The sequence below is a fragment of the Blennius ocellaris genome, assembly GCF_963422515.1.
Source record: "Blennius ocellaris genome assembly, chromosome: 2".
NCBI lineage: Eukaryota > Metazoa > Chordata > Actinopteri > Blenniiformes > Blenniidae > Blennius > Blennius ocellaris.
This window is the reverse complement of record NC_137651.1, coordinates 14032204-14052639: the sequence shown is the minus strand read 5'-3', so window position 1 is coordinate 14052639 and position 20436 is coordinate 14032204. Positions and strand designations below refer to the sequence as shown.

The window sequence follows — 20436 nt, the reverse complement described above, 5'->3', positions numbered from 1 at the left end:
GTTGTTGACATTTCTGAAATATAAGATGGCAGTATTGCAGAAAGTACTTATTGTATTGAGACACCAGATGGCGTTGTGGAGCCAAGAGACTAAAAATGACCATTTATGACCACATCTTGTTCTTGAAGTGACCCCACACTAAGTTTTATCCTGAGAAGAAAGTTAACTGTTGTGCAACACAGAAATACCATGGTTTTGTAACCTCTTATTGTCTCGTGGCCAATTTATAGACCTTTGTTCCTGGAAACATTGGCCAATAGCACCTCCTGAGTCCAATGACTTCGCAGAAACCTTCAGCAAAGCCATGATAAACTGGAGTGATCGTTGTCTAAATGATCCAAATTATGATAAATGAAAACCAATTCTGAATCTCAAGCCAGTAGCAGCCACCTTTCTTGTTCCATTTAGGCAGAAATAAGCAATAGAACGTAATTTAGAGGTGGTTATTCTGCCACCCAGTGGTGAGGTTACAGATTACAGGCAACATCCATTCATTCATCTTTTACACCACTTTACACTGGAGCGTGATCCTAGTTTCATCTTGAATTTGCTTCTATCCCATAAATTAGTTATTCCTCGCACCACTTCAGTGAGATAGACCTTCAATTTGTGAAGCTTGAAAGCTTCAACTTGAAACTTGAGAATGAGTTCAATTTGTATCATGTAAAAAGTCAGGAAGCCATCACAATAATCTGATTCTCTGTGGGTATAGTTTTTTGTTTTAATTTACAAGACCAAAACTAAACCCAGAGAAGAAGAACAAATTCACACTTGACTGATTCCAACGATTTATTGTACAACTCTGTCAGGAAAAGGGACGAAGAGGCGAAAATGCGACCGGTGAAACAGGCAAACATCACAGTCTAAAACAAGGCCAGTGTACAGTAATCATCAATACCACATTTGTTTTGCAATTTCAACTCAGAGTAATATTAAAATGGAAGAAGAAGAAGACAGACACTCAGTAGTCTTTGGAGACATGATTAAATGCTCACATTCATGTAAAAATAAATACTGACCTCATATCAAATAAATCAACAGTGTTATTGTAAAACAAAGGCAAAAGAAAATCTGAGATTCTAAACACAATGTTGATTTTTTTTTTAAATGTATACATTCAGATACCCTAATACTTGTATCAATCACAGTCTTTTGATTGTTGAAAATCTACAGCCTTGAAATCTCATTGTGCTTTACATTACCAACTCACTACCGCCATAGATAGATAGATAGATAGATAGATAGATAGATAGATAGATAGCAACTCTGACATTCACATTATCAGACATTTGCTTCAGTTAAAAAAAAGAATTGAGAGATTAAAATCAGCTTCATGGTACTTTCACGTTATAGAAAGTGCATTTTACCTACATGGAGCAGTATTTCAAGATTAGATCTGCCTGTCAAATATACACAAACTGTATGGGAATTTGAGTTTGGTACATCAGCTACTGCTCATCCTACAAGTGCACTGTCTTGACAAATGTGGCACCATTTAAATGAGAAGCAATAAGGCTTTCCGATTCTTTTCTTTTTTTGTCACCATGAAGCAATTTCAGAGCACAGAAATACTTTATCAAAACATAGAGTTCCATACTGTACCAGTATCAGTGTTTTCAACACTGTGTGAATTTAGACATTTTCAGTTGATCTTTGTTTCTATGCTCTCACTTGGTGAAGCCTGAAATCCACATATGAATTACCTCAGGCCAGTAAACTGCAGCTTTACAATGAAGTGAATGTAACTCTACTTCTTAAATATATTTGTTTGCTGTTATTCTACAGTTCTTTCAGATTCAATTACTATAATATACTATTATACTATTGGTTCAGTTTCTTGACGTTATTTGATCCACGGCTATGCGTATTAGATCCGAGTTTTACCGTGTGACATCAGGGATCACATGATTTACGTTCATGCCACCATATTGGAAGACAAACGTCTCTAACCATGGTTCAGTGTTTGACCATAGACTGCCATACGTAAATGGTAACAAACTGTCACTAATAACCCATTTAAATATCTACAACACTGGTGCAGCAGCTGTTAATTCCTCACACAAACTCCATCGAGCCTCTACATTTGTCTTCTAATATGGCAGTCTATACCAGTGGAGCATTTTGAAATGCATTGTGTCTGAGCATAGCACTAACTTCATCGCACATAGACATTCATGTACATATATTTCAACTGAGGATTCATGAGGACTACATTGATAAGGCCAGTGTTGATAGGTTTCACTTGGTTACAGATATAAAACAAAAATAATCACATCATTTTAATCTAAAATGTGTGTAAAGCCTCAATGTTTGACTGCATCAAACACGCCACCTTTAATTTAAAATCTTGTCTGAATTGTATCAGGAAGCACGTCATTCAAGCTTGTTTAGTTTTGTAACGATTGTATAGAATAGAATTCAGTAAAATAGAAATACTTTATTAATCCCAGAGGGAAATTCCTTAACATCTTGTGTCAGCCTCCGAGCAGTCAAGGTAAGAATATTCATGACATGTTAAATCTAGGACAGGCGAAACCTGATATCTGCCATTGGGAGAAATAAAAAGTGCAGATATCAGCCGGAAGGGGTGGAAAACATCTTATTACCTAATATCAGGCCAAAAAAAAAGAATGAAAAATCTAGCATCGTGTGAGGCAAAAAAAGTCAAGTAGAGGTTGAGTTGTTTTTGCACTGGATGTAAACATACCATGTAGTCATAGTGGGACCCCCCCCCCCCCCCCTCCCCGCACTCTAGGGTGTATAGCCAGCTGTGTATGTAGGTCATTAAACTAGAGAGGGTGGAGGAGAGGAATCGAAATGTGAATGAGAGGCATGATGTAAATACAATTATGAGCAAGCAGATGCAGTTCTGCAGCGTAGGAGGCAGCAGGACGAGCACAAAGGCGACTTGAAGTACAAACGGCGGTAACTAAAGCCGGCGTGAAGCCGTGTGCAACGGCGGCATGTCTGACAGGATTTTAGCCATTCGGCCAACTTGAAAAGAGAATTTGTTTTTTTTACTGGTGACGAAGCGAGACCACCTTCAGGCATTTTAAAATGCACCTAAACCGAAAGCACTGAGTGAAGTGGAGGCCCTCACCTGTGGGCAGACACACACCTCAGATCTGGCTCCAGATAAACAATGGAAATCAGACATCACACAAAATGATGGATTTGCTGCAGCCGGCCGTGAACGCTCGTCCGGTGCAGGAGGTTCAGAGCTTAACCGGGTCCAGACTTTGGTCGTCCGCCACTTTGCCGGTGAAGGCCACTGAGACCTGGTTCTGCTCAACATGTTGAATGTGTTGCAACCGGTTGATAAATTGGAGAGTTGACCAACTTCTCAACCAATCCGTCTCAAAGTTTGAACGAAACTCAATACAGGCTTTTCGACTCTCACGAGAGAAAAAGGCCTAAAAATAAGGGAGCTCACATTTGGTCTCTGTCTAAACAAAATCGTTCAGTGAATCATCCTAAATCAACACGACTAAACTGGCAAGAGTTTCCAAATCCACAAGGAAACCACTAATTTACTTCAGTGTTTTCTTAGAACTCTGTGGTCCAAACTTTGCTATTAGGCAACAAGTTGTACTGACATTGTTCCTCGTAAAACATCTGAGAAAAGTGCTGCAGACGTTTCTCATTTGGAGGAAGCCAGAAGTAGCTCCGTCTGTACGGTACCGGGATTGCAAAAGAACAGAAATGTGACAAGAATCTTCAGGGCCTCGCTTCATAACTCACTTCAGTACTAAAACACAGACAAAGGAGTGGGGGTGTTTTTGTTAGAAATGAAAGACAATATAAAACAAAAATACATGATACAAAAGACACACGCGATGAAATATTTACACTCAACAATAATGTGTTTAGAAGAATAGATTGACATTTCAGGAAATACCCCGTTTCACTGCCCTGGCATTCGACAGCCACAGCCAGGCTGGATGTTAAGATTTCTGGCCTGATCGTAGGAAGGACGGCCAACTCTCACACTGACTCGCATTATCACACCACACAGCAGTACTCAGCTCAGTGATAAACTTCCTGAGTTTCACGTGAGAAGACGAAAATATTGTTTAAACTATTTTGAAAGTAGTCATTCTGTATTTATCACCTCCAACTCCACTCTGGCCTGTTTTATAGCTTTCACTTTGTCCACATGACATTTATTTAAATGCTTTCACCCTCTGTTCCAAAACAGTAATGTTTTTAACGAATGAATATTAGTTCTACCTTTCATTTAAAGCTCATTTCTAATAATTTCTTCTCAAAAATAACTGGATGAAAAACAAGCTCGGGAATGCTGGAGTGCTTCTACAAACAAATTATTTCTGTTCACACGACAGTGTTTGGAGCCACTGTAATCCTAATGTTTCAAAAATGCCCCCCCCGATGGAACTATTTAAAAACGCTCAGTCGTATATAGAGGTAAATGTAACTTTTTTGAAATGCTGCTCCTGGGAAAGCTCACCACAGCCATAGTTAATAGTTCTGCACATATGCGAGTGGATGGACAATAATAATGGCCACCTCCAGAGTGGCACGACTTATGATCTGTATTCTTCTGGAACCTGGTCGTCTTAGAGTTGAGAGTCAACCGTAATAGCAATCCATACGATCGCCTGTGCAACTTGGCATTGTTAATGTCTGCAGCGTATTGTTCTCTGCACGCATGAGTGTGGTTTACAAATACAAACAACACCACCCACTAGTGGCCCAACAAGAAAACCTCATCGTTTTCAAGTGTTTCCGTGTAGACGGACATCATTTTCTAAACATTGCCATGGAAACGTGAAACCTTTCTGAAACGAAACCATTGCAACAATGTGCTTTCATTTTGTTGTGTAAATGGGGCCTCAGTTGACAGTGATCCGGTGGTATTTAATACACAGTGTGTGTATCTGCAGACCCCTCGGCCATTAAAGGAAAAACACTTTAGTCTGCAGTTGGCAGAACTGAACTTCGCTAGTTTAGGTGAATTTAAAGTATTCTAGCAATCTTCTCAATGTAGCATTGATTTGACTTCCAACTCTACATGCATGGTGAAAATGTTGTGTGCCTTCTCCTGGCAATAAGTGATGAGCTATTCCCTTTAAATGAGTGAATTTGATCTCGTTCTGTAACTCACTCACACACATAGACAAAACTTGAGTTTTCAATGTGCTTCTCCCCCTCTGCTGTCCATTTGCCTCCTCTTCATCCTGGCTGCTCATGAGGAGTTCTTCAGTCCCATTATTGTGAGGTCCTTTCGAGGTTTGCACTTGGATTATTGCTAAATGCTACTCTGGGCTGAAAACATATCTCGCTCATCATGCATCATTAAATTCTGAAAGTGTCTACAGATATTGGTTTTGGTTGGTCTTTAGTAAAGGAACGTAGTTTGGTCCAGTTACAGGAAATCAGCTTAAATCTCTTAACACTTTTGCTCTGTAACATTCAGTTACAATCCACAGAAGTAGATGTCTCTCATGGAAGCAGGTTATCATGTAACATTTTTTTTTTTAAATAGCTGGTTGATTGTAAGAATATTGCATAACAAGTATTTTTTATTGTTTTTAGTGGTATTTTGATGTCGTTAAGACAGAAAATAGAAACGACTGAACACAAGTGCTACTGAGACGCTACTGGCAGTGTATGTTGTGTGTTTCATGGATTAGTTTTGCTCCTCACGGTGACCCGCTGTGAGTTTTCCTTTCTCGTCAGCGAGCATTGACTGTAGATCTGGCTTAATGTTGACTTGCGAACAGTTTTCAAAGGTAGGTGGTGGCCTCTCGGTTCTCCCGCTCTCTGGCCTGAGCCACGGCCACGTTGATGCACTGCAGCCACTCCTCAGCGTGTTTCTCATCCTGAGCTTTCAGGACGTAGGTCTTGCTGTCGGTGAAGATCTCGAAGGCTCGCGGCAAACCCCGATCCCGACGCTTCTTGGCAACAACCTAAGGGGTATAAAACAACGGACAGCAGGAGAGAGGATGAGGAACTCGGATTTAAACGTGTGTCCCCTGCTGCTGCTGTCAGGTTGAAGGTTGATGCCCTCGTGTCGCCTCTTTTCTAACTTTACAGCATCTCATGTGTTGACTGTGAAGCTATAATCTCCCTGCAGTGTTTGTGAATTTTTTAGTTGCATTCACACAGATTTCCCAAACGGACACAATGTAAAGTGACAACAAACTCAACAGAGGTGCTTTAAGGTAAGACGGCGTTCACCTTCACACTCTGCACCTTACTCAGCTCGATCGGGATATCATCCAGCTCGTCTTTCTGTGGAGAAGAAGAACAGTGACCAAAGCACAGTATGAGCATCTTAACTTAAGCACAGTTTTCTTAGTGGTGGCCAAGTATGTGCTACCGCCGAATAGACCATTTATGGGACGAACAATTGTCCTCTATTGTTTGGTTCTCCAGAGCAGGAAATGAAATCCGCCGGCTCCGTGGCGCACCGGTTTTGTGTGAGTCTGAATCTGAATCGGTGCCTTTGTGAGAGCGGGGAGCTGCAGTTATGTGCATACTGTAGCTCTGCTTGATCCTCTTACCCCATTACTAATATGGTTTGAACCACATAAACAAAGGCAGCTGAAAGAGCCATGGCAAATGTCCACATCCTTCTCGCTCTGTGTGTGTGTGTATGTGTGTGTGTGTGTGTGTGTGTGTGTGTGTGTGTGTGTGTGTGTGTGTGTGTGTGTGTGTGTGTGTGTGTGTGTGTGTGTGTGTGTGTGTGTGTGTGTGTCACCCATGCACTGCTGACATCGTAGGGACCTATACCACATTGTGAGGACATGTCCTCCTCATGAGGACAAAAGCAAGTCCTCATGACGTGAATGTTTACAATCTATGGTTTTAATGTTACAGTAGGATGAAGCAAGTAATACTTATATTTTAATGCAAAGTATTTGTTAGAAAGGTTCATGTCAGTGTCATGTCCCTGAAACCTGCAGAAAACAAACACGTGTGTGTCTGTTTGTCTTTCTGATGCTTTCATGAAGCTAGGACTTTTGGAAGTTACAAGGAGGGAAACTCATTTTTTTTGTTTCATTAAACCTACGAGTAACGCTGAACAAATCGTGAATGTAAAAAGTTTAAACATGCATGCATTTGGAAATATTGATTTTCTCAGTAGTTAGTGAACTACAGAATCTGGATTATTAATGTGACTGTGATAAGGAGAGAGAACATCATTAAAGGAATTCTCATGCAGATACAAGAACGCTGCTTTGACAACTGAAGTTTCATCCTTCGAATCCCGTTTCGTTTGAACTGTTGCTTGGTAATTCTTTTACTGCCTGTCATAAAAGGCTAGTAGTCAAATGATGGTGTTTTAATGCGTTACCAATGCTTTTTGAGACAATAGTCACATTGACTGTTGTGCAGTTATATTTTAAATTCTGATTAACACAATATTTTTTTTATTATTGGCATTCACATTCACAGCAGTATGATCATCTCTGGCTGCTCACCCAGATACATTTCTTCTTGTTTTCCATGATACGCTTGCTTTACTGTCACTTTTGCTCACATCTACTGACAAATCAGCTTGTAAATGCACCACGACCCCCATTTCAGAGGTTACAGTTCTCCATAAACAACCATGACCAAACATTTTTCACTAGATTATATAAAACAAACTGGTTTCAGGTGTCTTAACAGTGAAATAAATGGAAACCAAAACCTTCCCTAAAGGCCAGAAACACTAAACAAATGATGATTGTGAAGTACTCCAGTAGATGGCAAAAAAATTAAGGGAATGATATGTTTACATGGTCAGTGGTTCTAAATATTGGTCGTGAGGAAGCACTGCTTTGAATATTGTGATCATTCATTTGTTTCAGGTGTGCTCGAACAGGAAGACAACTGAAACATGGAGGGCACAGAGTTCCCACGAATACAACCCAGTGACCCACTACAGTTTTTAAAGCATTTAAAAACAATAATAAAAAATCAAATTATGGCCATATAAACCAGCTATTGTAGTGAAAAATGCAAACAGATTTAACACTCCATTCTTATTATTAGATACTCAGGAGATTCGTCCAATTCTCTGAATTTCAACATGAACAATCGCCAAAGAGAAGTCCTGAATGTAGTTTAGTGGTACTCACTTTAAGACACACTAGTGTCGATATAAACCACAACATAGACGTAATTCTGCTTTGTTTTATTGCTATATTTTATCGATCAGAGCGAAACATTTGAGCTGATCCAGTCTCAAAGGTTTTTCCCATTCACTCTAGTGCAAACAAAACATGTTTGGCTCATAATCTTCTACCCAGTTGGGGGAAAAAAAAACGAGAGAGAAAAGATCTTTCACAACATACCAACCACTTCCAGAGCACTGTTGGCAGAGATAGACAGAGCTTGGAGAACAAAGACACTAAACCTTCCCAATCCGTGGCTGCAGCAGAGTCTATTACCATCTGGATCGCAACACAAAGACTATTGTTTGGAGTTAAAAAAAAAAAAAAAAAAAAAGGCGCCCTTTCCACTATTTCTGCATCTCTACCCCACATTTGTCTTTTTTTAGTTTTGGAGAGCTGACTGTGTATACATGACATTCCCGAAAGACCTGGAGCATGAACAATCTGCTGTTTGCTGCCACATTAATCCTAATTATAGTGGTTTACATGATCAAGAAACAGGTCTGATTTGCTCGATGTAGAGACTTTTTCAGAACCAAGGCTACAACAGATTCTCCATTATGCTACTTTGGTATTTTTATTTATTTATTTTTTGTGAAGCCATTCTTTTAATCTGTTGTGAGATGAGACTTTGTTCAGCTTTTCTGGTGAGTAACCAGCAAGTGCAAGCGTTAAAGGAAAAACCGTGCTGATGCAGTCCGGAGGGATAAAAAAAATCACCTTTGCTGAAATAAGACTAAACAGTCTTTGTCTCTTTCGCACGTCGTGTACGAGGCGGTGTCTCCTCCTCTGTGTTTGCTACTTGTGCGTAATATCTGCTTTGAGTTATTGCGGGTGGGAGTGACTCATATGTTGTTGCAGCATCATGCTTTGGCCTTGGGGGGGGGTCCCTCAAGCGGCCCAGCCACGGCCAGAATTTGCTACAGTTGGATTCAGCAGATTCTCACAAGGGAGCACCGATCGTACGACAACACAGGGTTTCCACGGATTCAGGCAGGGTTTCATTGTGATTTAAGTGACGCAGAACTTGGAAATAGAAGTGCCGATTTGTCTGAGTCAGAGGTGATGGACGACGTGCGCTTGCATAATTGTGTTTGTGTGTGAGGAGGCTTCATCTTCGCCTCCTACGTACTGATTTGCCTCTCCGGAAGAGGAGTTGATTTCCTGCCAAGGTGAAGTAACGGGTTTTCCAGCGCTTAATGAACTTCCAGCGGACCTGCTTCTCCTTCAGCTTGCCTTCGATCAGAGGCTGTCCCTCCTGGTTCACAACTGAAGAGCCACACAAACACAGCACAAGAGAAAGAGAGAACATTTAAAATAAATTATAGTTTAATTGTTTTTGTTCTGCTTAATAAGAACTCCACAAAATGTTAAAGTACACCCCAAAACTAATAAGGAACCTAACGGCCTCCTGGGTAGCTTGAGTCCGATCCTCAAGGAGCAGAGTAATGAAAAACAATAGCTGTCTGTTCGCAGGCTGAAAACATTATGTGTCACAATCTCAACCACCCTCCATGTTCTGCCACTTGATTTTTATTTAATTTGACTGTTTTATGATCCATTCTTTTTAGTTGACTGCTTTCCATGTATATCAATTTCAATGGACTCCTGTTGACTGCATACAAGTCTGAATTTGTGTTTTTTTACTTTGTATATTTGTGTTTTCCAGGTAGAAAGTAAAAAGAAGTGAGATGTCTCCAGATTCCATTTGTATTTCAGTAGCACTGGACGGCTTTGGTATTTGAAGCAGGCACTGCTGTTGGTACAGAGAAGGCGGTTATTGACTTAAAACATTGGGAAAGACAATTAATCCAAAAAAAGCTTTTTCTACCAGAGGTATATAAAGTAAATACCTTCAATTTAAGGATGAGTCATTGATATAACACAGATACAACAGAATAAAATAATTATTTTACTCATCATGTGGCTTTTAGGTTGAGAGAATTTGATTCTTAATGCTGTAGCATTGAGTTTTGTTCATTTTCAGCAGGACTACTGTCTTTTAATGTATGTATGTATGTATGTATGTATGTATGTATGTATGTATGTATGTATGTATGTATGTATGTATGTATGTATGTATGTATGTATGTATGTATGTATGTATGTATGTATGTATGTAAGTCATATAAAAGCTGGCAGAAAAAGACAATGTCAACGTACGTTTAAACACGTCAGTGAATGCACATATGAGGTGAGCCCTCCAGCTCATGTCCTCCTCATATAACCCGTTTTTTGTTTTTTTGTTTTCCAAACAAGGGTGCATTGCACTGACACACATTTTGCATCAAAAGCACGACAGAGCCACCCCACCGATCAAAGACTTACATCATTAACTAGCTAAACACCCCCATAAAGTTTGGTTAAACTCTTTATTTCCTTTCTTTTTATTTATGTCCTTTGGAGCTGCTTTTGCATGACATTGTGCGATCAAAAACAAATGTGAACTTACTCATTCACAATGAATCCTCATGAGTTGTTGAGTTAAGATTACGCTGAAAACAAGGCCACATAGTGGAGTTCGGATTGGTCTCAGAGTACTGTTTAGGTCTTATTTATATTTATATATATACATGGGAGTGAGTAGTACCTTTTGTTATGCCATCAGAAAACTTTGGAACATATTAGAGAGGATTTATACATCAATTTTCCATGTGTAAGACTGCGGTAACAATGACTACACTCTCTGTGAGGACTATTAACTTAAGGTTAGATGTTTTTGGCATGCTCACGTTGGAACTCCGTAAACCTGAACTGATGTGGATGATCAAACAGAGTAAGTCTTTGTATCCACAGTGCTGAGTCAAGCTGTTAAGAGATTACTGCAGTCCTATCAGTTTGTGCCTAAATGTGGGTGTGCATGCTGCAGAGATGATTCAGAGGCACCCGTGACCAAACAAAACAAACTGTTAAAGGTCATCAAACACATTTATCAGGAGAACACAGAGAAGAAAGAGAAGAAAGAGCCTCTCCTCGGCTGCTTTCCTGGTTCACATTATTGTAAAAGAAATATTTTTAGTTTCTTGTAACCAGTCAAACCACATTTGACAGCATTTTTCAAGATTTTATTTGATGGTGTGAAATCTTCTGATTGTATGTTATGACACTTTAAAGATTATACGGTGAATTCATTCAAAACAGAAAATTAGTTGAAATGGTAACAATAATAAATGTCAGGCAAAGCATTACTCAATAGTAAACATGCTCTGTACAATCACCAATTCCTGCTTCAGGGAAATGAACTGATGAGGGACTTTTTAATAATTGTGTGGGTTTTTTTGTGTATTGTTCAACATTTTATGAATGCAAGAAACAAAATGAAACAAAGAAAACTACTTGATTTGTTAAGAGAAATAGAGTAAGAACATCCTACCAGGCCAAATTTTCTGAAAACACAAGAGAAGAGCTACACTTTGAAAATATGTACCTAATACAACCAAATCACTAAACAGTGAACGGTGAGCATTTGAAGGGTAAATTCAGCCCATTTAACACCCAAAATAACTCACATTTTACAAATTGCCTTTGATTAAAATTGCCAGCATATGGTAAAGGCAAATCACATGAAAACATAGATTTGAAAACATGATGTGATTATAAAGTCAAAAAATCACTTATTTGTGATGTATAACGAACCATAGCTCTTATATATGGCACTGGAAAACAACTGGCAATTTCATCCGTTTTTAATAATGGCTGAGAGTTGCAAGCAGGCAGCTCCAATGGAGGTTTACAGGTTTGAATGCCATTGCGGACAAGTTTCCACGGTGAGTCCACGAGGGAGGCAAATTAATAAAGTATGCTTCTATATTTAAAATGCCACATATCTGGAATCTGTGACCTCTAGTGGCCGCAGTAAATATGATGACAGGAAGACATACAAGAATGAAAACGTCCTCAGAGACAAAATTATAGGAGTGGATAGTCAAACACACTACTGTGTTGTCTGGGGACAAGTTTGCTTTATTCTATGATTGAGTTACATCAGAACTTTCTTCCATCATAAATCTCACTGGAGTTTATTTTTGAGAGAATAACGCCAACAACACCCTGAAAACGTTACCTACATATTGTTCTTGCGACTGTGACAATATAAGTGCCTCACCTGTACTTTCACAATGCTGCATTTATGTGCCAGAACGGTGTCGGTCGTGTAAGAACATTTACATTTTTGAGAGGGGAACAGAACGGAGAAGCCATCTCTGCATGGTAGCAGCTTTTCATCATTCAGCAAATATTTCACGTTTTAAAGCTTTGTAAATCATTGTGCCTCGTCACCCTGCTTTGAAGTCTACACCTGGAAAGTGATCCCTTGATTTGTTGTAAGCCTCGGGCAACTGCTCTGGTTCACAACCTCTCAATAAAGACACACTGATGTCAGACAAAGACGGCGGCCGAAAACGCACAGGAACCCATGAGCAAATGATAAGGGCATCTGGTTAATCAAAACGCAGGATATTTTTGGCCACCACCCTTTTTTGCATGCAGTTTATTGACCATTTGACTTTTTTTTTTTAAGTATGTTTCGGTCCACCGGGTCACACTTTACACTTAAGACACATTTTAATAGAAGTAAGAAATCCCACTGCGGTGCTTGATCTTAATTTACAACATTGTTGGAGTGACAAGAATTTCGACACTCTGACAGGAGTCAACCGTCCAACCCAAATCATTATCAGAAACAGCTGCTCCTGTCAGATTTTACCCTCAGGTATAAAAATATGAAGAAGACATGTGCTTTTAGAGTAGTGCTTGCCAATTTAGTTCGTACTGTGCGTGAGTGTAAGTGTGTATTGCTGCAAGTCGGCAACATCAAGGTATGGCTTGTATGAATATGACTCGTATGGAGAATTTTCTCTCAACATGCTTTACATGATCATTCACGTTCAACTATTGGCTTACATTATTCACATAGTTCAGTGTCTTTCACCACATGGGCAGGGTGGTGATGGGAATCAAACCACCAACCGTAAGACTGGAAGACAACTCAGTAGGTAGAATAGCTGAGATCCAATACGCCTCCTGAATGACAACAATGCAGTAAACTACTAAAATATACATCTGACATTGTTAAATACTACTTTGTAAGCAGTAGTTACAAACAAGTTGCCTGTCTGTTCCTTCATTGGCCCTGCTTGATAGTAATGACTATAAGTGGTAATGTACTATTTGTCCCCACCGTCTAAATAAAGGTCTCCTGAGTTTGCTACAAGCTTCAACTTGTAATGTAGAGAGGTAAACCCTGAAAACTCACATACATTACCTTCATTTGCTTGGCCACTGTTGCTAATATGGGAAAAATAAAACTTCAACAGCTGGAGAAATCCACAATAAGCCTGCACAGCACCGAGAATACAGGGAAAAAAATTATAATAAGTTAAAGAAATAGTGACCAAATAAACCCACTTTATTTAAGATTAGACAAAAAACAGGGTTTAGTGCTGCTGAAACCAAACCTAAGTGTTGAGCTGTGAAGATTTAAAAGAGAGGAAATGTGAGATAAAAAGTTTGGCTCTCCAGTTTAATAGGTTGATATCAAAATGATTTAACTTTGTCATTAAGAATGTATATTAGCAGATATGTCTTTTTAACCAAGCCTGATGATACAACCAGAAGTTCTAATAGCACCTTTGAGAGACGCTGTCTTAAGAAATTTGAGCAAAATCCCCTCACTTCAAACTCCCTCTGACGTAATGCTCTCCCAACACCAGATGATGGATGTCTCTCTTTAGCCGATAAGTCTCCAGAATTTGCAACATAATTCCTGAAGGTGAGTATTTCTGTCCAGGGTGTCTTTACTGAATAAGTTTTGCTTGGGGTTTTACAATTTTTCCAGCATCAGCAAATCCACATGGAGGGACATCCTACGTTAGATATATACGGTATAATAAAAAGTTTGAGAGCACAGAGTTCACTGAGGCTATTTTCAATTTTCTTTTCTCTTATTCCTGCTGCTTTACCCATCCTCTGTGGTGACTATGGCGGTTAGAAGACGACACACTGTCACCTTTCACGGTTCGAAAAACCAAAAAGGAGACTTGCTGAACCTGGCATGCGTACACTTATTACACACACGTGCACGTGTTCTCTCATTAACACAAACTTCAAAGACATTCCTGTAGTTAAACCCAGCAGTATAACAAAGTATTGAAAACTTTCAGTAACTACTGGCTCCACACTGGCCCTCACCATGGAAAACACTTTCACCCTTCCCTGTTTTCTCCTCCATTAAAACATGAGAGCTGCTCTTTGCATGTATGCATATAACCTGAGGCACTAAGGCCAAGTCAGCAAGTTTTCATTATGGAACAGCAATATAAAGCATTATATAGTGAAATGTTGGCGAAATGTAGCTTGTAATATGAACAGTACACGTCTGAATAATCTGCAAACTGCTGTATTTATAATAAAAGCAGGGGGAGGAAAATAGGTCACGTAACACTGAGATGCTTCAAATCTAAATTTCTCTGGACTTGATGTCTATTTGTTATATTTGTTTGAGGGAGATGCAATGAGTCAGTTCTGTCATTTACTGTAACCTGACCTCATGTACTGGATGCAGTTGGACACTATTCAGATGGAACGGCATGTTTCCAGAAGAGGTTTTTTTTTCTTCTTTTTCTTTCTGGCTCTCACTACGAGCTGTGGGCTCGCTTTATGGCCACTTTCATTGTTGTGAACATGTTTGCATGTTTCAAAGAGTCATAAATGATCTGAACCTCTGTGCTATTTGAATGTGTGAGCAGATAATTGCCATTATCTTACATTGCAGACCAAGACAACCACAGTGCTGTGTACCGTAAGCACTTTTTGTTATTTTTCCATGTAAAATAGGAACAGCATTCATGTAAATCCCTTCAGGAAGGAAACAATCATTTGTTTTCTGCAAAACACAAAAATGGTCCAGTTTTTCAAGTTCAAGCAATCTTATCTGTTCCCATGTGGAGGCTCACAACATCCACATAATTGCAAAGTTTTTATTAATATTATTACGAATACGTTACGTGAAATCTGACTGTTGGACTGAAGTGCAACAAGATATTGTGATTGTAAATGCAAAGAGTTTGACGAGTTACACAACATAGCTCAGCATTGAGTGCTTCAATAAAAAGGTACATAATAGATTTGCTCTAAGCTTGTACTTATGTGTCCTCGTTATGGACACTTAAGTTGTGTCCTTTATGGAAACATGATTAAGGCAGAGGTTCCCAAACATTTCGCACCAGGCTCCACCTTTTAGAAAAAAAATCTACATTTCAGGGGCCACTAAGACTTAATACAAAGTCCAAACTTAAAAATAAACAATTTAAATCAAGTCTAATAAAAATCACATGAACATTTAAATAATTGTCAGTACACCCTGTCTTAGACGTTTTGCATTGCAACGATAACATTTTCAACATTCAGTGCTTTCAAAATATGTTATAAAAATGACTTCTCTGTGCAAAAAAAAAATTAACATTACCTTTGCAAATGGGACTCATTGTGAAAAAAAACAGTTATGTGGCCAGATCCCTCCTCCTCACACAACCGGAGAAACATGCACGCTTGAACAGGTTGGATGTTAAATCCGGATTTTGAAGTTTAATGCAACGATCACATTAGTTATCATACAAGTGAGCTGTGCCCCGAAAGAGATGTTAGGGTCTACTGTCTGTGAGCTTAAAAGTGTGTTAAAGTTTTCAAACGTATCTTTTCACATCTACTCTGTGGTTTCTATTTGAACCAGCTTTCTTATTTATTTGAAAATGTCCGTTCTAATAAAACTATCCCCATCTCACCATATACCAGAGGAGCAGGAGTCTTATCCAAGCCTGAAAGGACACAGATACTTTCCAAACACAAAGTTAGAGGGAAAACTCTATCATACTTCCTCTAAATCCCCCTCTAATGAAGGGAGGCTGATACGAATCTGAAAGCTCGTATCCAATTCTTACACTCATTCAGCTCTTTAAGTGGCTTTAATGGTTTGTTCTGAGCAGCAGAGCTGGAAGAAAGTCATTTGACTTTAGTGCTGTTTATACTGGATGGGCTGGAGTGTGTGTGTGTGTGTGTGTGTGTGTGTGCGTGCGCGTGTGTGTGTGTATGACATGAACAAATGGGAAAATGAAGAACTGCACTCAGCTCAGGGTCAGACTCATGGTTGTCCATCATCGGGCCTATGGACGAGAACTGGCCCACCAAGGTGATAGAATTTAGTCCGCAGGTTAACTTGGCAAAGAGTAAAAATGTCAGAGAAGACAATAAAAGCAATTTTTGAACAAAGTAATTTCTGTTTCTGAATTATTTATTCACAGTGGCAGGGGTCCTGAGATCAATGTCTGAATATCAATTCCACCCAAATTAATGAGTAACTCGAACATGTCGCTCTCAGAATACACATTTAGAAAATCAATATTTTGAAATAAAAACCTTTCCTGGTAAATCACAATGGACACAGGTTTCTCAAATCATATGAAACGGAGCCTATTTTAAATTAAATAAATAATACACCCTGATCATCTCGCTCTCTGTGGAGCTTCTGCTTTCTTTTGTTGTATACATTAGGTCTGTGGCATAAAGCAGCAGAAAGCCATTGTCTGAAATGTAATTTGTCACCAAGGTTGTAATAATTGCTTTAATATTATTGGAGCTGAGGTACTACAGTTTAATTTCAGTGACAAGTTTGATGCTGTTAGTGACTGAGCTTATTGTCTGCTGATTCTAAAGGGTAAAAGAGAGCGGAGAACAGTCCACATCAGACAGCAATCGCGATAACGTAACAAATGTGCCAAAGTTTGCTAATTATTTTCCTTCTAATCTGGACGCAACTTAACATGCAACTGAATTAGAGGAGATTTTAACTCTCGGCTAAGAGGGGTGGTGGTGGTGGGGGGGGGGGGGGGGGTAAAGATGTGTTTGATTTGTATTTAAGCCACTATTAGTCCCTGAGGATTACTCCGGTCTGCAATGCCCTTGACAGAAGCAATAAACACAGTACGAGACAAGACTTTAATGAGAGGTGATGGCAGGATAACAAAACAAATGCAGAATACAGGGAAGCGGCCTTAAGTTGACTGAGACGCACTCACACATTAACATTTACTTTACCAGGAGTGCTTTATTTAAATTCTGACACACAGTATAACAGTGAAACCACTGAAAAAAAAAAAAAGGTTTTGTTTAAACTGTTCCATGAGAGAAGTTTGCCTTTTTAGGTTAAAGATATTCAAAGTCTGAGGCAATGTGTTATAATGCTGCTTATGCTCCAATGAATATGCATTAAGGCATCGGTGCAAAAAATGATCTGAGTTTAGAACTAGATAGAAATACTGCTCCTTCCTAAACTGTCTTTTTATAGTTTCTTCTGACATGCAAATCCTTTTTCCATTGTTTTCAGGAATGTGCATGTGTTGGTAGTGTGCTTTTAAATGCCAATTTTAATGGGGGTTTTTTCTGCATCATGCTGTGGTTGGGGTGTTTATAAGGTTTATAATAAATACATTCATCATTTGAGCCATTTTTAACTTTAAGTCACACTGTGTGATTAATCCTCTGAGAAGCAGTTCTTGTGCTCATACTGAACATTTTCAGAAAACAACCAGAATGCAAACAGTGTAAACATGAGCACATCTGTGTGATTGTTCCAAGAGCATCCAGGCTCAAAGTGAAGCTGAAAACCTGGTTCATGCATGTGGTTCTGACAGACCATACAATGGAAATTCCTTATTATGAGGGCGAGCCAACCGCGCTCTAGAAAGGCTGACAATGTTACAGTCACATCACTGACGGGAACCAGCAGGGCAGATCAAATTCCCCTCATGTTGGGTTCTCTTCGAGTGGATCCTTGTAAAATACATCATGTCCTGCAAAGAATATGAGGCAAGCATCCAACAAGCACTTTGTTCTCAAAGTGCTGGTTTGCTTGAGGTTTGAAAAGTTATTAAAAGCCGGTTATGAAGCAGAGATTTGAGCTGAAAGGTTCTTCTCATATGAACGCAGCGCTGTCTGGGTTTATATACACGAGTGTCATATACACTAATGAGATGCACAGAGGGAAGGCAGGCGGCAAAGGAAAATGAGCATCGCTGGAGACGAGGCCAGTGAGCACCAAGTGATATTGATGTATCTAAAAAGTATTGTCTTGAAGGTGTAACTGGGAGGTGGAAAACGTCCCACTTCCTACCGGGACGAAGGCATCCGGACACCTTTTAACAGAAAGATTTTCATTGGGAGAGTCTTGAGTTGTGACAGCAACCAGACGCAAATCTGATATTAGCAAACATGGCAGCACATCTGATGTAAGTTTAAAAATACACAAATAATATTTCCATCTAAATAAATTAAAAACATTTTCTCAATGCTTCAGTGAAAAAGACTTGTTTGCAATGATAAAGCTGTACGTCAATGTAGTGTGGCTATGAGTTGCATGTCTGCTTTGTTTTATCACCTCCTAGTTAACGGATGCGATGATGAGCTCATTTTTAACTTTTTTGCCAGGCGGCTATTCTGAGTGTCTGATATTGTAATGGGATGGCTGTAAACTGGAAAATAGAATCTTCCCCACTGTTAACTATACATATCACTAGCTGCTTGAGCACAGCATACAATTCCATAAAATGAGATTAGAAATAAGATAAAATAAGAAAAAACTGTCAAGTTTCTTTGTATTCAGAGGAATAACAATTTGAACAAAGCTAAAACTCTTACGACTGTCAGTGGTTTGCCTTCCTGTGTGCTGAAATAAGGTGGAACTTCAACAAAATCACAGGTGATGAAGGAGTATTGAAGAACTGAGCTGAACAGCATAGCTTTTGTAAAGTTGAAAATAAGCAGCTTGCTCTCTGCAGGTTGTGAGCCACAGGAGTAGCGCTCAGCATACTCTGCATATGCAACAAAAAGAATTGACTAGTGGCTCTGCCTCATCCGTACGAGACAGTCGATAAAACATTAGATGTAATTGGGAGGCTCCGGAAAGTCAGTGGAGAGCAGTTATTCACTCCACACTCCCCCATGTACTTTGTACAGTATAAAGCACTCCACCAAGCTGAAAATGTCCCTCTCCTACAATGAGTCATGTAATCGTACAGTATAGGTCGATCCGCGAACTGCCCCAGTGTGTGACTGTGTAAGTCAAAGCAAGGGTGCTTTAGAAAATGCAGTTCCACAGCAGCTGTGCTTCATCACTGCAATACAACCTCTAACAAATGCAGAATGCCAAAGTACATTTGTGCAGCCATTGATTCTGTCACACTAAGGGCCAGATCCACTAAAGTTATGAACATATAAAAACCGGCAGAGGCTTAATATTGCACGCACAGACGTGTACACTAGAACGACGACTGGCCTTCATAAATGTGGAATATCAGACGTGTGTTGAAGTATATCCTAATTAATTAATGTGCCATGCACAATTTGATTTACTACCCCTGTAAATGGTTGCATTTTTCTTATTTTCTTCTGTTTATACTGAGATTGAAAAGGTGGCAAACTGGATCAGCCTTTAGCAGAGATTCTGTTGTTATTGTGGTGTGGATTATTTCCTCAGCTGACTCACTGTGACTTTTGTTTGCAGACTTTTAGACAAGCTATTATCCGTGTTGTACCTCAAACTTTGACTTTCTGCCATTGTTCCCATGTGAACAGGCTCTAAAGCGTGCAAAACCCTCATGATGTTATTCTTAGTAACTCACCTGCAAAATGCGTGCATATTGAAAGGGCAATCTATTTGTATAAGCATGTAATTTAGAAAGCTTTATGCACAATCTTAGTAAATCAGGTCCGACATGTCCAGCAGCTATGCTACACTATACATCATCACCATGTTGTATCCAGATACAGAGCTCCTCTTTTGTGCTTACTTTGCAGTTTGCTTGTAGCCCCACACATGTGTGCATGTGCACAATTTGTCACATAAGTATGCAGCCAACACTGTTGACATTTCCACTGACCCTTGTAGCAGGAGCATGCTAATCAACATGAAACGTGTGCAAACATGCAGACATAGCTTCCATCAATAATGGCTTAAAAATAATATATCTTAAAGCAGATTTTTACATGTTGTGCAAATGTGCAATCACTTGTAATTCCTTTGATTATTAATTAGAAATCTGGTAATCGCCGGTGAGGTAATAATTGCGATTTGAACTTCTCTCTCTCCAGAGCAAATAAATATCAATGAAGACACACATATGAGCACACTAAACTTTAACTGCACCCCGTGTGCCTGCTTCCTTCCACCAACAAACATCCTCCTGCTTCTGGCTTTAACTTTCTGGGAAATACCTGCTGATTCCTCATTACCCGTCATCAAACACCAGAGTCTGGAAAC

At 39.4% G+C, this 20436-nt stretch overlaps 1 protein-coding gene across 1 annotated transcript in view; it reads right to left on the bottom strand.

Annotated features, from left to right (window-relative positions):
* Window positions 1-5747: 5747 nt before the first annotated feature.
* Window positions 5748-20436, bottom strand: part of veph1 (ventricular zone expressed PH domain-containing 1) — a gene marked incomplete at both ends in the record, with an annotated part of 71071 nt that continues 56382 nt past the window's right edge. The window contains 3 exons of the mRNA XM_080510112.1: window positions 5748-5930; window positions 6202-6255; window positions 9259-9395. Of these exons, the coding sequence (XP_080366238.1) occupies window positions 5748-5930; window positions 6202-6255; window positions 9259-9395 (374 nt within the window). The remainder of the gene's footprint in view (window positions 5931-6201; window positions 6256-9258; window positions 9396-20436) is intronic.